This window comes from Dermacentor silvarum, chromosome 2, assembly GCF_013339745.2.
Source record: "Dermacentor silvarum isolate Dsil-2018 chromosome 2, BIME_Dsil_1.4, whole genome shotgun sequence".
Taxonomy (NCBI): Eukaryota; Metazoa; Arthropoda; class Arachnida; order Ixodida; family Ixodidae; genus Dermacentor; species Dermacentor silvarum.
In genome coordinates this window covers 40,008,315-40,023,793 of record NC_051155.1, presented here as the reverse complement: position 1 = coordinate 40,023,793, position 15,479 = coordinate 40,008,315, and the positions used below count along the sequence as shown (strand labels likewise).

At 48.8% G+C, this 15,479-nt stretch overlaps 1 protein-coding gene across 1 annotated transcript in view; it reads left to right on the top strand.

Moving 5' to 3' along the window:
• The window catches only part of LOC125942979 (uncharacterized), a 68,026-nt gene extending 56,234 nt beyond the window's left edge, over positions 1-11,792 (top strand). The window contains exon 5 of the mRNA XM_049661268.1: positions 11,540-11,792. Coding sequence (XP_049517225.1) covers positions 11,540-11,703 — 164 coding nt within the window. The 3' untranslated portion in view covers positions 11,704-11,792. The remainder of the gene's footprint in view (positions 1-11,539) is intronic.
• The last annotated feature ends 3,687 nt before the right edge of the window (positions 11,793-15,479 follow it).

Below are 15,479 nucleotides of genomic sequence, written 5' to 3'. Positions count from 1 at the left end.
TTAGAAAAAAATTACCACGTTAACTACAAAGTATTTCTCCTTGGCGCGCACACACAGAGGCACGCGCACACACAGACACACACATACACGCACACACACACATACATACACGCACGCACACACCATTTCAGAATAGGAGTTACAGCCATTACCTTTTAAATTACATACATTGGAAAACAAAAGCACGCGCGAGAACACAAAAAAGCTTTGTCACTGCACGAAGAGTCAACAAAAAAGTTAAGCGACTCACTTGGAAAACCAAAACATAAAAAAATCTATATCCACAGTTATAGGGGCTCTGTATTGACTGAACAAAGAGTCCGGCTGTGCAAACAGCATTAAAATCTCCATGCAACATCACCTACGAATATAAGGAAAGCTGTAAGATTCACCTCGCAAAGAACGACGTGCTTAGAAGGCGCGAAATTCTTTCTCCCGATGTTATGGAGCCACGGAACCGGCCAACGATATTCCGTTCTCCTCGGGAAATAGAAAATAATGCTAGCCCTTTATCTGACCTGCTGCTGCATTGAAACGCGCAGCAGCAAGGCATTTCCACAGAGAACGAAGCTCAGATTCTTACCTAAAGACGGGAAAACAAGGAAACGCACGTCGGAGCGGCAGGGCGACCACACACTTGGACTGCGCATGGCGGGCGGGAGAAACTGAAAGCGCTCGAAAGCAGGTTTCGCCCCGTTTTCGTGACGTCAGGGTCACCTGATGGGTAGTATCGCGCGCCGCAGCCATTCAGCGTGGCGGATGCGCCGCCTCCGCGAAAGAGGGGGAGAAAAAGAGGAGGTTGACCGCGCCGGCGAGGGTGTTGCGGCGTAGATCAAAGCGTGTCGCTACTTTCTAACATCAAGGGGCTTTAACACCCCATACGCACCCCATACGGCAGGCGTTCTCGCGTTCCTGCCGACGCGAGCGGCGACGGTTGACGCTTTTCGATCTTGGACGCAAGAGGGTATAAATACGGGTCCACCGCTCGTGCTGCCAGAGTCCGACGAACGCCGTAGGCGCGCTTGCTGTTTTCGCTGTTGCCGAGTTCGCTTGCTTTAGGGGCACAAGTTCGCCCAATAAATTCTGTTCATCGTCGACGCAGTGTTACTTTTTTGTCTACCTGTGTGCCAGGCAGCTCACCGTCACCTACGTGACAATATTTCATGCTGCATTACTTTCGACATACCGATTTGGTTTTCTATCCGCAGTGTGGAATCAGTTGGGGTGCCCTGCGCCCGACAAGATGCCGTACTGCTATCGTCTTTCGACGACATTTGCAGCGAAGCACGCAGATACGCGGCAAATTTTTTAAAGAGAGAGTGAGCCGTGGTTCAGTAAAAGTGAGCGACGGTTCTTTTGGAGAAAAGGAGCCAGTTCTCTCGCGTTCCGTGAGTCGTGCCGATGCGTTCCGTCAGAGCCAGGTCTTCTGCTGGGTGCAACTTCCGCGCCATCTATTAGCGGTACGAGAAAGCAACTGCCCCCCCCCCCCCCACCCTTCCTCGCAAGAGTCGCCTTCACCCCCTCGCATTCGGCTGAACAACGAAAGAACCGCCGCTCACTTCCTGAACCACGGCTCCCTCGCTCTTCAAAAGAGCGGCACAAAAGATTTGGCTCGCTCCTCAGCGCTCAGGAGCGAGCCGGATCTTTTGAGTCGCTCTTTTAAAAAAGCGAGGGAGCCGTGGTTCAGTAAGTGAGTGGCGGTTCTTTCGGAGAGAGGAAGCCGGCTCTCTCTCGTTGAATGAGCCGTCCCCAACCGTTCCGTCAGAGGCGGGTCTTCTACTGGGTTTCGAGGTCTCGGTTTCTGACTGACGAATGGGCAGACTCGCGCTACTGGTACTCGCTCGCAGTGTGTGGTGTGTGCAGCAGTCCCTTTGTTTTTTTTTTGTGCGTCCTATGGTGTGGCACCCGATGCCACCGAGGGGAGACGAAATGAAGGCTTAATTGGCAAAGGATGGGTACCGTTCGTTGCCTGCTGCCGTTCGAACGATGTCTCACAACTATCACCGGTCGCACATCGTGCGCTGGTCCAATAACACTTCGAAGATGGTCTTCCGTGTCTTTAAAGGCAACAGGTGAACGTTCAGTTTACGTCCTGGTCGTCATTTGTGCTAATTAGTGTAGTCATGAAAATGTCGCTCATGATCTCCACTTCAGTGCATTTTCTGAGCGTGTATCATTAGCACGTCGTTAAAATGAGGCCAATGATTAGTTGTGTTGTAATCAAACTTCATTTTCTGTTTTTTTTTTGTCCTGGCGCATGATGGCATGATCGCCAGTATCGCACGTGCGCTCAAGAAAAAAAAACTACAAAAAACGAAGGGTACGTGCGGCAGTTTTGTGGATGTTTCACATGATTTTATTGCGATAGGAATTATATGCACACTTCAACCGGATTTCTGTAGTCGGCGTCGCCGTTGCCGTGAGCTTTCGTATAAAGTCCAAGGGCGATAAAATCGTCGCCGCGCGCCGTGCGCGCGAGCGAAAGCAAGTGGGGGACACGTGCCCCCACGTGAAAGCACGTGAGGGACACGAAAGCACGTTCGCTCTCCGCTATCACGGAGAGCGAACGCACGGCGGAAAGCAAACGCGACTGTCGAGCGAAAGGCCGTGGGGGTATGGGAGGGAGGCGGGGTGACGCTGTGCTTCGGCACCAAAGGCGTATATCGCAACCGGGCGCAAGGGGAAGTTGCCACTCAATCTCAAACGCGAAAACAAGAAAGCGGGAAGGCAGCGCGGGAGGGAGGGGAGCACAGCTTCAACTTTGCCAACAACTGCGCTAGTACTTTGCCCGACTGTGGCGGTCGCCCGCACCGTCTCTTATCTCCACACGGCTCTGACCTTTGTATGGGCTGTGCATTCGCCGCTCAGTTTCCGTTGAAGCGATAGACCGCACGAACCTTCGCCCGCTGTGCCGGCTGCGCTTTCCGACAGCGTTTTGGCAGTCGTTGTCTGCGGTCCACGGTGTTAGAAGTAGCTGCGGCCATTCAGAGTGATCTATTCATGTTTGCTTGTGCGCGCTGACACCACGCTTGTTAATTCAGTTAGTAAGCGAATGTGTCCAAGTTTATGCAGCCGACAAAACTACTATCCCTACACCGAATTGCTCTCTGCTAATTTGCTATCGCAATTGATGCTTCGCCTTTCGGGCGAAACTGCGACATTTTCTTGTATTGTACTTCGAGAAATAATTTCTACATTCATTTTTCATGATGTTACAGCTCACTGATATTATAGTGAAGGTACGTATTTGAATAAACGAATAAAGTTGAAAGATAATGTACAATCACTTTGTGTTCTTATTTTGACGAAAGTTGATTTGAAAGTACCACAAAAGCAGACAAGCTTCTGTAATGACGATGAGGTTACATAACTTTTTTCTGAAAACGTACGCCGCATTCTGCCTGTGACACTATTATAAGCATTTTATCCCCAATTTCAGAAAAAAAGTTTCATTACATCGAAAAATTCACGCATTTAATATATGTATAAGTATTCTCTAAACATAGCGAAAATGCCAATAACACGGTTGGTAAATTATGCATATATCGTTTTTTTTTTCAAAGCCAGATAACTATACAATATGCATAACACAGGTTGCACGTTTAAGTGAACCGGTAAGCCGTTTAAATCAACCGGTTCATTTCAGTGAGCCGAGCCGTTCCGAGCCGCTCACTGAAGTGAGCCGTTTTGCCCATCTCTTCTATGCACTCCGATCTATGACGTCATGATACCTGGCCCAAAATTACCATTGCCAAGGCTGGCGTGACGAAAGCGGTGACGTGATATTCATTGTTGCTTACGCGGGAGCATCCCCATTAGATTGTATGGCAGTCGGGCCAGGTAGCATAGCGTCATGGGTCGGAGTACGTAGGCCTTGTGCGATCTAGGTGGTGTTGTCTGTACTCAACAAACTCGTGAACCCATGCCAACCCAAGAGGAGTGGTGTTGGAAAAATAGCTGCTGCGCGCACGTGTAGGCGAGAGGCGGTAGGGCGGATATGAAACGAAAAGCTTTTTCAGTGCCAAAAACTTTGGATTACGCTGAAGACACTGTTTCCAGACAAAATACGTTGGCTACGCCAAAATCACTGTGAGACCACAGCGATTTTGTCGTAGCCAACGAATGCGTTTTGGCGGCATGCGGTTCGCCGCGAAAACTGCAGAGGGAAAAGCCTCGGCGAATTGTCAGGCGTGTGGATCGGCCTTAAACAACGGCGGCGCGAGGAGCCATTTTGCAAAGATCGCGGGCATCGGGAGAGCCTGACGGTGCCGACGACCTGATAAACGGTGACGTCACACTCCACCGGGCGAATGAGTGGCGCTGGCATGTGTCAACCTAGATTACAATTTCCTGGAGCTTCTGAGGAATATATATAGAGACAACTGAGTACAAATTGTGTGAGAAAGCCCAAAATGTAATGGAGCGGTGGACGTTCACTATGGTTTGAAGCTACGATATTGTTTGTCGTCAATGTTGTTCACGCTTAGAAAGAGCATACAAAGAGCATAGAAAGACGACTAGAAAACTGTGAATTAGGGTTTATTAGGGTTGAAGATCCCGTGTTAAATGAGACTCGAGCTGGTTCCCTAAACACAAAAACAATCCGGAGGCCACTCAGCACATCTCAACGGAATGCGAAGGGATTCACCCAGTGAGATTCGTGGGTAACGTACACCTTCTAGAAGCGCTAGGAATTCATGTGGACGGAAGCATCAATGAGGCAGCAGTCGAAATAAGCACGAGACTTTTAGAGTATTGGTGGTAAAAAAGCGGGGAAGACATCAATACGACTGAATCTGTTTTAGGCAGAGATAGCGGTACATGGTAGATATAGACGTTTAAAGGAATAGAAAAAAAGATTAAGGAGATGTATACAAAAATACTAGAATGAAAGGCATGTAGAGCATACATGTTTAACTCAAGCAGGCTAGGTGACTATTTGTCAACCCCCCTTTCAAAGAGGAGGCCAATAAATCATCATAAGCATATAACTTGAGGCTGGAAGCCCTTATTCAATGCGGCCTCCGCGTCTGACTCGCTGGTGTACCTGTTTTCAAGAAGTCGTTTCGCATATTCGCTATTAGATGACGTGGAGCGCTGCTTTGTGCTTCTGTACGCCGGTGTTAAAGAGCACCCAATTTCCATTGAAGAGCACTCATGCAGTGGAAAGCACTGAGCCTTTGTTTACATGGGCAGGTACAGCGATTTCTTCTCATGTACTTGAAATTTAATAGAAAGCGCACCCTGGTGCCATTAAATAATGTCAAAACATATCAAAACGCGCTGACTGACACATCAAAGTCCTGCCATATCACGCTAAAACGCGCTGGTATGAGCAACAGAACAGCAACTGAGTGCCTATTTATAATTGTTCGTACAGTTTGTAGACACAGAATTCGCGACTTCGATAAAGTGCACTTAGATCAGGAATTAGTTGTTATGATTGCTCATTTATAGAACACGTAGTTTCAGCGCGACAATGCCGAAGGAAGCATGCTGACACTATTGGCTGCTGAACACGCGGGTGGTTGTTGAGGGGGTTGGACGAGTGGGTTCAGTGTATGCCAAAACATCCCAATGTGCTGCTTTGACTGGAAGCCATAGCGTGTCGTGACCTCACAGACAATATCTTCCTCGAAAGACACCGAAACTGGCCTAAAAAGATATAATAAATTGGGACACTGTGAAGCTTAGCCATATTTTTCTAGACTTTAGTCGTCAAGTTTGGCCCTTAACAACAAAAAGTTGAAAGTATCATGTATCACTTCAATGCCTGAGAAGGACTGTCTGTTGGGCTAGTTAGTCGAACATAATTACTTCCAGATATATTGTGCGCTATATCTCGAAGTAACTACTTCAATGCCGATGCGGAGAAAAATTGGCCGCATTTCTGCTTGCTTCGCTGCAAATGACGTCGAAAAGCGATAGTCTTCTGCCGCCCCTGATACCTAACACCCTCTTTTCTTTCCCCTCCACCCCTCACGCTATTTTCCTCCCCTCTCACTCCTCCCAATGACAGATGCAATGGTGATTTTGCTGAATTCAATAAAATGTCCCGCGTTTGCCCTGCTCTTGCGCCATCTCTAGGGACCTTTTATTACTGTTGGCTTAAAGCCGGCTACACAACCGCCGCTTCAGTTGGGTTGCTTTTAATGCGTAGCATCTCTTCGACATCATTTCTAACGCGCAGATTTTTTTTTCATTAGCAGCGTTTCATTTTCATTTCTTTCTGTCTCTTTCTCTCTATCTGTGTTTCTCTCTCTCTCTTCAAATTGCTCTCTGTCGCTCGCTCTTATTTTCTCTTTCTCTTGCCACACCCGCCGTGGTTGCTCAGTGGCTATGGTGTTGGGCTGCTGAGCACGAGGTCGCGGGATCGAATCCCGGCCACGGCGGCCGCATTTTGATGGGGGCGAAATGCGAAAACACCCGTGTACATCGATTTAGGTGCACGTTAAAGAAACCCAGGTGGTCCAAATTTCCGGAGTCCCCCATTACGGCGTGCCTTCAAATCCGAACGGGTTTTGGCACGTAAAACCCCATAATTTATTTTTTTTTATTGCCCATAGCAAGTTCTGTTACAATCGTTGGTACAACGCAATCATATGATTCCTATAAATGCAATCCCAAGAGCACCGGGACAGAATTCCTGCTGCAACTGGGGGTACACAATGCACTTGAAGAAATCGCCCAAACTCAAGAACGGGCTTAATTGACAAGACTCTCTGGAACCAAACCGGGTAGAGAAATTCTAGCCAAACTAGGTCATGACACCACAGCAATCGAGAATTTATATGAAAGTGTTCTGACGGACACACGCTACTCCTACACGGTTCGCCAACTCCCGCGGAACATGAACCCCGCGCACCATCAACCCCGAAGGCTGGCACGCGGATCGTTCATCCTGCGCCGAATACGTGTCAAGAAGATCCAAGCCTGTTTCGTAGACGCGGCACAGTACCTGTCCAGGCAGGCCTTCGTTGCCACCACGGTCAATAAGCAAGGTCAAGTCACAAACGCTCTCACAGTCAAGACCCGCAAGTCCAAGATTGCAGAACAGGTCGCCATCGCACTCGCACTCAGAGACCCGACCACCACCCACGTCTACAGTGATTCACGCTTGGCCATCAAAGCCTTTCAGAAAGACGCCGTTGCAAAACAAGCACTACATATAATCAATACATCCGCACCGCTGCAGCATCACACCATCTGCTGGTTCCCGGCACACCTCGGAGAGACCGAGAACGCCCCTCCAAATCTCAACCAGATGGCTCACAGGAGCGCGCGAGATCTAACCCTCCGCGACGCCACCTATTCTGGTCGTTACCATCCCCGCGAGAATCGGGACCCTTCCTCCACATACAACGAGGTCATAATGCACTTTTATCTAGACCGCATAATATACAGCACACCTCACAATAAGCTCACCAGGCCACAAGCCATCACCTTCAGAATGCTTCAAACCAACGCGTACCCCACGCAGAAAAGACTACATGACCAACGTTTATAAAAAGTATCTATAAACGTTGTACATGACTACATGCCTGAGCTATACACAGCATCATATTGCGAAAATTGCCTTAGAAAACAAGACGTACATCACTTGCTCTGGCCGTGTGGTCGGACCCACGCAAATAAGAATCAAGACTCCGCCAGGCTACAAGAAGCACTACGCAGCACGGATTTGGCGGAACAGCTCTGGGCCGTCGAGCGAGCCCACGATGCGGCCAGGGAGCTAAAACTCCCGGTCCCAACGTGGGAGTAGCCCGCTCTATGGGGCCTTGAGCCCCGTAGCCCGCAGGACCTTACAATAAAGTTATCCCATCCATTCATAAATCCATGTTCTACAAGCGTGGGTGTATAGCCTAGTAGTTATGACGCTCGCCTTCGGACAGTGGGTACCCGGGTTCGAATACCGTCGATCTCGCCAACGAAGTTTATTTTATTTATTTATTACTCTCGCTCTCTGTCTGTCTCTCTTTCTCTCTTTCCACTTGTTCTTTCATGCTTGGTTTGGGCCGGTCGGTTGAAACCAGTGACAAGTTTTTCGCGTTAAGGTTAGTCAAGAGAGATTTAAAAAATACTCGACAAACAAATCAAACAATGGTACCTACTTGAGTTGCTCATATAGTCTATGCAGGAACTTTTAGAGCCTAGGGGCGCTATAACGTAAAATGATTCCAAACTGTTTTGATTCCAATTTCTGCAATCCTCTACGATTGGTCAAAACATTTTCGGGCCACTCTCAACTTCGCCTGTCTGTCACGCAACGTCACGAAACCGCGATAGCTCCCCATCTGATATAAGGTGTACACACGGATTATGCACGATTAAACCGCACAAAAGAATAATAATCATTCCTGATTCGACGCCTTTTCACCATTAGCCCTCTGCTACTGATCTAATGTTTTGTGGCTACGCACACTTCGCCTGTTTGTCACGTGACCTCACAAAACCACGAAAACTCATCAGGTCAAAGTGACGTGTACGAGAAAAAAATGCATTAATATGCCGAACAAAAGTGAAAATTTTTTTCGGAAAAGCCACAGACTGCCCCGTTCTGAAAGGAAAAGAAGGTGGCTGCCTGCCGATAGCTCAGGCCCTCGCTACTCGCACATGCCGGTGAGCATGTATTATTTTGCGCATGATAAACGTTTTTGCGTGGCAGTAAAACGTTATCAAGCCCTTTCGGCATGCATACGACATCGCTCTGCCAACTCTTGCTTGCAGAGGATCCGTTTTAGCGGCATTCTTATCAATCCGTTGCACGCCACCGCAATTTTCGACCAGCCACCGCACGCTAAGTAAGGCAAAGCGGACCAATCGGAATAGCCGGCACCACCCTTTTCATGCGGTTATCTATTTTCACTGTGCTGGCTCGGCCCCATCGAAACCCTCTCCACTAGAGCGTGTTCCTCGCCTCTTGTCAGCCAATTAGATAAGAAAAATTGCTGAGTGTAGACAATGTCATCGGTTTTGAAAGCGAACAAAGGTGACCTCGTATAAACGAGGAGAGTGTTTGATTGGGTTGTTCACACAATGCTGCGGATCACCGCCAGATGCTTGCGTCGGTGGTTATGTAAATTTGACGTCAGGAGTTTGGAATCAAAACAGTTTGGAATCATTTTACGTTATAGCGTCCCAGTTCATAGACGCCCGTTCCTGCGGTGAGCGTCTGGGTGCCTCGGCGTCCCTCGTAACGGAGCGCAGGGAAGGATGAAATAGCTAACACGGAGTGCAGCACGGAGAGCGAAGAGAGTGCGAGGAGGAAAACGGAGCATGAGGGCGCAGCAGAAGCATGATGAGGAAAGCGGAGGAGGAGAGTATGGCGAAAGGGTAAGGAGGACAGTGGTGTGCCGCATGCACGGAGAAAGTTATTCTTTCTCCGTGGCCGCATGACACATGCTCAACGACGGCGCCCAGGCATGCGGCAAGCGCTACGGAAACAAAGGGCTGGCTTGGAATTCCGACCCTGTGCGCATGCGCAACTTCGCCTGGGTCACCGCCGCTAGAGAATGCGCCACGCGTTCCCGTATGGGTTCACGCTTTCTTATGGACCAATGAAGGACGTAGCCGGCGGAAATACTTCGTCTGCCGCTGCTGCTTCACGAGCTACCCGTGCAGAGGCTCAGTGCCGTCGCCGAGAGGCCCCTGTCGTTCAGAATCAAATTCTTTGCACAGTTTATCGCGAATACAAAACACCTAACCGCTGCGGTCAAAACACGCATTAGGGAGTATGGTCTGAGTTTAGTGACATGTCCATAGAGCTTTGTTCTTATTATTTATTTCTCTTTTGTAAGAGAGAAAAGTTTAATACAAAACTCTGAAATCATTTTAGATTTAAAGTATTCTATGCAGACCTTATGAGGCTTTTTCTAGTTTTGCTGTGAGACGCTCGGGCGCATTGGTCGTGCTACCTGCGAGCGTTGGCGAAAGACGACGTGGGCACGCGTTCGGCATAAGCGACTGAGAGTTCAACAGGCATTTTAGACTCTCCAAAAATATACTACCAGGGCTTCGCAACGAGCTAGACGAATACTTCGGACCACACGATTTCGTAGCATTGACACTGCGACATAAGTGCCGAACGCGCTTCGTCTTTTTCTTTTTTTTTTACCACGGGGAGCTTTTCGCGATGCGTCTGTAGTGAAGTTCCAAACGATTGCGCAGTCGCGACCGTCAGTCAGTCGCATCATTACAGCCGTCACCAAAGCCATTACGGTTGGAGTGAACGAAAAAGTGTGGCTGAGATCACCCTTTACGGCAGAGGAGGAAGCCGCAGTCAAGGAACGCTTCTTGATCGCGGCAATATTTCCGAAGTGGTGGGATGTGTGTATGGAACTCTGATCGCAATCTTCCAACCTGAGAAGGTCAGCCCCGGCGAAGCGGAATCCTATTAGTTGCGACCTACACCCCCCAAAAATGTAGGTCCAATCCACGCTGTGAAGGTGGATTATATAGCGAAGCCGTTGAATATGCGGTATACAAAATAGGCGCGTGACAGCGCCACTATTTCAGCGCTCCCGAACGACCGATCAAGAAACGAAATACGCATATCTGTATAGCGATACCGGGGCGGGCTTGGCGTTACCTGTAGCCGGAAGGTACGCGCCAGCAACCCTCGCCAGTAAGATACGATCGCGAATGAATATAAGAACATAAGAGCATTTTACTTCACATTGAAACAGTTCGATGGTCAACATTTACTTAAGCCCGAGTTTCCTTCTGTTTTTTTTTTTTTTGTTGCCTTCTCCGTTCGGGGTTCATTCCACAAGTGGAGCGAATGATATGCTTATGCCACGTCACGTCGAAGCTCGACACACCTTTATCACCGCCACTCGCTCTGTGTGCCCGATCGTGACAGGGCAGGGCTTTTTGTTTTGGAAAACAAGCGCTCGGTTGTGCGGCTAGACCGGTTTCTGTGTGGCGAAGATATCGCAACCAAGATATGCTGTTTTGTGTCTTCAATTGCTGACAACAAGGACTTTATCATCTGTCATGTGATTTTGATGGTTGTTTTGTACTTGTTCTTTTTTGACAACAGGGACCTTATCAGTTTTTTTGCTGGGAACACGAAAGAACCGTTGGTTGGTAGAGGTGTATAGCTTCGGGCTATAAAAATTGCTGTAGCTTGCACTGGGCCACGATTTTGTAGCGATGCCTTATGACTTATTCTACTCTAGTCCTATCATCCACCGCTCACGGCAGGCAGATGCCGTTGATAACGCGAGCGGACCGTCGCTCCGACCACTGAGAAAGCGCGATAAGCGCGAAAAGGCATTATTACCGGAAAGGCATCGCTACAAAATACCGGCCCTGGAGGCGCAATGCTAGAGAGACAGAGGAGCTGATGGGCACCTAGCTAGTCGTGGCTTTTGGGCTAGGCTAAACACTGCCAAGGCATCCCCAGCATTTTCCAGAATTTATTGATTATTGATCGATTATCGATTAGCTACTGATTGGCTACTTTTTGTCACGCAAAGTATCAGGAGTTTTTTTGTTTTTATTTTAAATTTTCTTGATTATGTTGTTCTCTTCACAGGACAGCATCGTGCCTGCGAGCTCTTGGTGAAAAGGGGATACTTCAAGAAGTCTGTGTCATCCCGATGCTGCGACCACACATATAGTACCTCTTGTGATACAACTAAACAAATACTGTATAAACCTAGAAAGTGCTCTACCTTAAATAAAGCAAAAAAAGGGTGAAAGAAACTGACGAAAAATGCAATTAATGTAGTGAACCAGGAGCTGGAAGCACAGGGCACGTCACGTTAAATAAAACAATCTCGATATAATTAGGCACAGACCTCAGCTGCTGCTGCTGCTGATCTTCGTCGTTCTCTGCTTCATGTCGCACATGGCATGCGGCCCCATTTCGCGCGATAACTGGTTCTTCTAATCCAGGGGGAGGATAGGGAGGGAGGGGGGGGGGGAGGGGCGTTCTATATCGGGCGGCCCCGGCGGCCGCGCCCGCCCGCGCGAGCCGGTCTACCTGGAACGCCATCTGCGTCAGAAACAGAGTTGCCAACCTCGGCAGCTAATTCTCCCCTAACTCGGATAGAAAAAGTGTTTGCATTTCCTTAGATTTAGGCCAAATGCGATTATTTAGCATGTTCTCTGTAAGATAAACTACGTACGTGCAATGCAAATCCACTGCAGATTTAACTTTGAAAACTTATTTACGTATTGGTTTGAAAGTATTTATTGAGATCACTGTGCTTAAGCTGAAATGATGTCATACGGCAAGTGGCAATGCTTGTAACAGCATTTATTCGCACACAGCGTCAACAATGTCAAATGTAGGAGTAAAATTGTTCCTATCGAGGTGTTTTGCTTGCCATAAGACAAGCGGTAATAATAATAATAATAATAATAATAATAATAATAATAATAATAATAATAATAACAATAAAAACTGTCAGCCCTTCCACTAGGGTGGAGATGGAAGACCCGCGAAGCTGCTCTATGGTGGGAATTATGTATTTCCAATTCTCACAATTAAGATGTGATGGTGTAATTGGTTATTTGAACTATTAAGAATAATAAATATATATGATCCGGTGGTTTTCCGGTACTTAGTGACCACAAGGACCTTGACCTTATGGTCGTTATGGTACATCGCCATAGGGTGTACGGCAAAGGTTGGCACGTTCTTCATAAACACGTCACCAACGCCACCAGTTCTGCGCGTTGTTTGTGTGACCGCACACAACCGCTGTCAAAACGCTGGCGTCAGCGGCAGCACAGGCTACAGAGGCCGGCAGGGCTGCGCGCATGCGCCGCACTGGGAGAGCGGACACGCACACCCATAGTCTAGGGTGCCTCGATGTCCTTGCTGGCTGGACGACTGTAAGGGCACCCTGCCCGAGAAAATGACGACTACCCTCTCCATCCCCTTCCACTTTTCCTGCTTTCTATCCCCCTTTCCCCGCTCCTCAGATGCTGAGCCGTGCTCCCCTATAAGGGCTGCAGAAACATCCATCTCTTCTCTTTTCCTCTAATACTACTACTACTACTGCTGCTCGCCCACTGCTCCCCTTCTACTGGGATGCCGCGTTTGCTCTCCACCGATGGCATTAGCAATAAAACACTTAAAAATCTAGACACAGAATAATTCAAATATCTCACATAAGAAATGAACTCAATTTAGAAGCAGGGCAACATCCCCCCCCCCCCCGAGTGGAAAACATCCCTCATCGTCCCAATACCCAAGCCCGGCAAAACCCCCAGCATAGATAATCTAAGACCGATCTCACTCACCTCGTGCGTTGGTAAGGCCGCGGAGCATGCCATTATCAACCGCCTTACCAAACACCTAGAAAACAGTGGGATGTATCCACACGCTATGATTGACTTTCGGGCAGGGCTATCCACGCAGGAGGCTATGAAGCTCATCAGGCATCAAATCGACAGCGATTCCAGACACCTGAAAGCTATCCTAGCACTCGACCTGGAGCGGGCATTCGACAACCTGTCACACGAATACATTCTCAATACCATCTCCACCCTCAACCTGGGCCCCATATTACACGCATATGTCAGCTCATTTCTAGCCGACCGGACAGCAACGCTTAAGGTTAGCGGACTAACGTCGCAGCTGCTAAAGCTAGGCAACAAGGGGACACCACAGGCGTCCGCTATCTCTCCTACCCTCTTCAACCTAGCCCTAATAGGCTTAGGCAGGAGGCTCAGAACTATCGAAGGCATCAGGTACACAATATATGCTGATGATGTCACTATATTGTGTAACGGTGGCAGCGACGGCCACATTAAATCAACACTACAAAGTACTCTTTATACAATCGAGGATTACCTAGAGTCCACGAGACTTAAATGCTCCCCAACGAAGTCAGAGCTTCTCCTTTATACACTAATTAGACCTGGACCCAAACCAAAGGGCTGGGTCTATGCCAAAGACCGGGACATCAAAATTAACACTAAAAACGGAGGAGTGATTCCCATGGTAGAGTCAAGCAAAATTCTAGGTATGACAATTGAGGCCAATACCAAAGCGATGAAGAAGCTTATCACCAAGACAGACGACGCCATGAGGCTAATCAAAAAATGTCACAGTTTCGCCCGAAGGGCGAAGCAATGAATGCGATAGCAACACAGCAATGTCATACGAAGTAAGGTGAGCGGCTTTGGTAGCAATATGAATTGTAGTAAACATGAGCTGATTAAGTAAGCAGGTGTGCTGCGGCGTAAGTAGACCGACATGAAGAGAGACTCGATGACCACGAGACGACGCGTGTGAAATGGTGGTGTTGATCAGAAGCGCTGCCCGTGGGGAGCGCGTGCGAAGGGACACACCTGTAGCGCTGCACTGCCAATCCGGGCAGCATTGCATGTGTAGCGTGCGTTGGAAAATGTGGCCCGACTATTACGAACTGAATGAACAAGCGTGGTGTGAGCGCGCACAAACAAATACGAATAGATCACACTGAATGACTGCAGACAACCACTGTCAAAACGCTGGCAGCAAGCATACGCCGCAGCGGGCGAATGTACGTGCGGTCTATCGCTTCAACGGAAACTGAGCGGCGAATGCACGCGGCGCATAAGGTCTGAGCCGTGTGGAGATAAGAGACGGTGCGAGCGAGCGACGAGCGCGGTTGTTGGCAGAGTAGAAATGCGCCCCCCCCCCCCCCCCCCCCCCCCCCCGCTCCCTCCGGCGCTCGCTTCCCGCTTCCTTGCTTGCGCGTGGAAGATTGAGTGCGTTCGTTCTCCGTGACAGCGTGCGTCCCCGCACGCTTCCGCTCGGGCATACTGCGCGCGGCGAAGATTTTATCTATACGGAACCTCACGGCGACGGCGGCGACGACGGCAGAAATCCAGTGGAAGTGTCCATATAATTGCTATCGCAATAAAAATTCACCCATAGACAACAAGGTCTCAAAGAGGACAATTTACTCAGGCTCGTACATGCATTCGCCTTATGCAACTTCACATATGTGGCGGCGATGCACAAATGGAAACCCTGTTAAAAAGCAAAACTAAATATCCAACTTAGAAAGACCACCAAGCAGGCACTGGGTGTCCCGAGTTGCACGAGCACGGAACGCCTAATGCAGCTTGGCACACACTCGAGGAAATCGCAGAGGCACAGGAAAGAGCTCAGTTGGCTAGACTGGCGGGTACCAGGTCGGGTCGTGCCCTGCTTCTCGAGTTAGGCTTCGACGAACCTAAAATCAACTCACTAAACACAGACATCCCATTAGACACGCGTAAACGCTTCGAAGTTAAACCGCTACCTCGCAATATTGCCACCTAGGGTTTTGAGGAGAAAGCACACAGAGAAGACAAGAAAGTAGAGGATCCGACTGAAAGGTTTTGAGCCAGGACTAAACCACCTTGTCACCTTGTTCGCCTTGTAGTCCAACCGCTTGAAAAAAACTGGTGGAGGTTCTGGGTACGACGACGACGACGTATCCCTTGCACAAGGCCCCGTCCGGCAGCAGCAACCCGAGTCCTACGCGCGT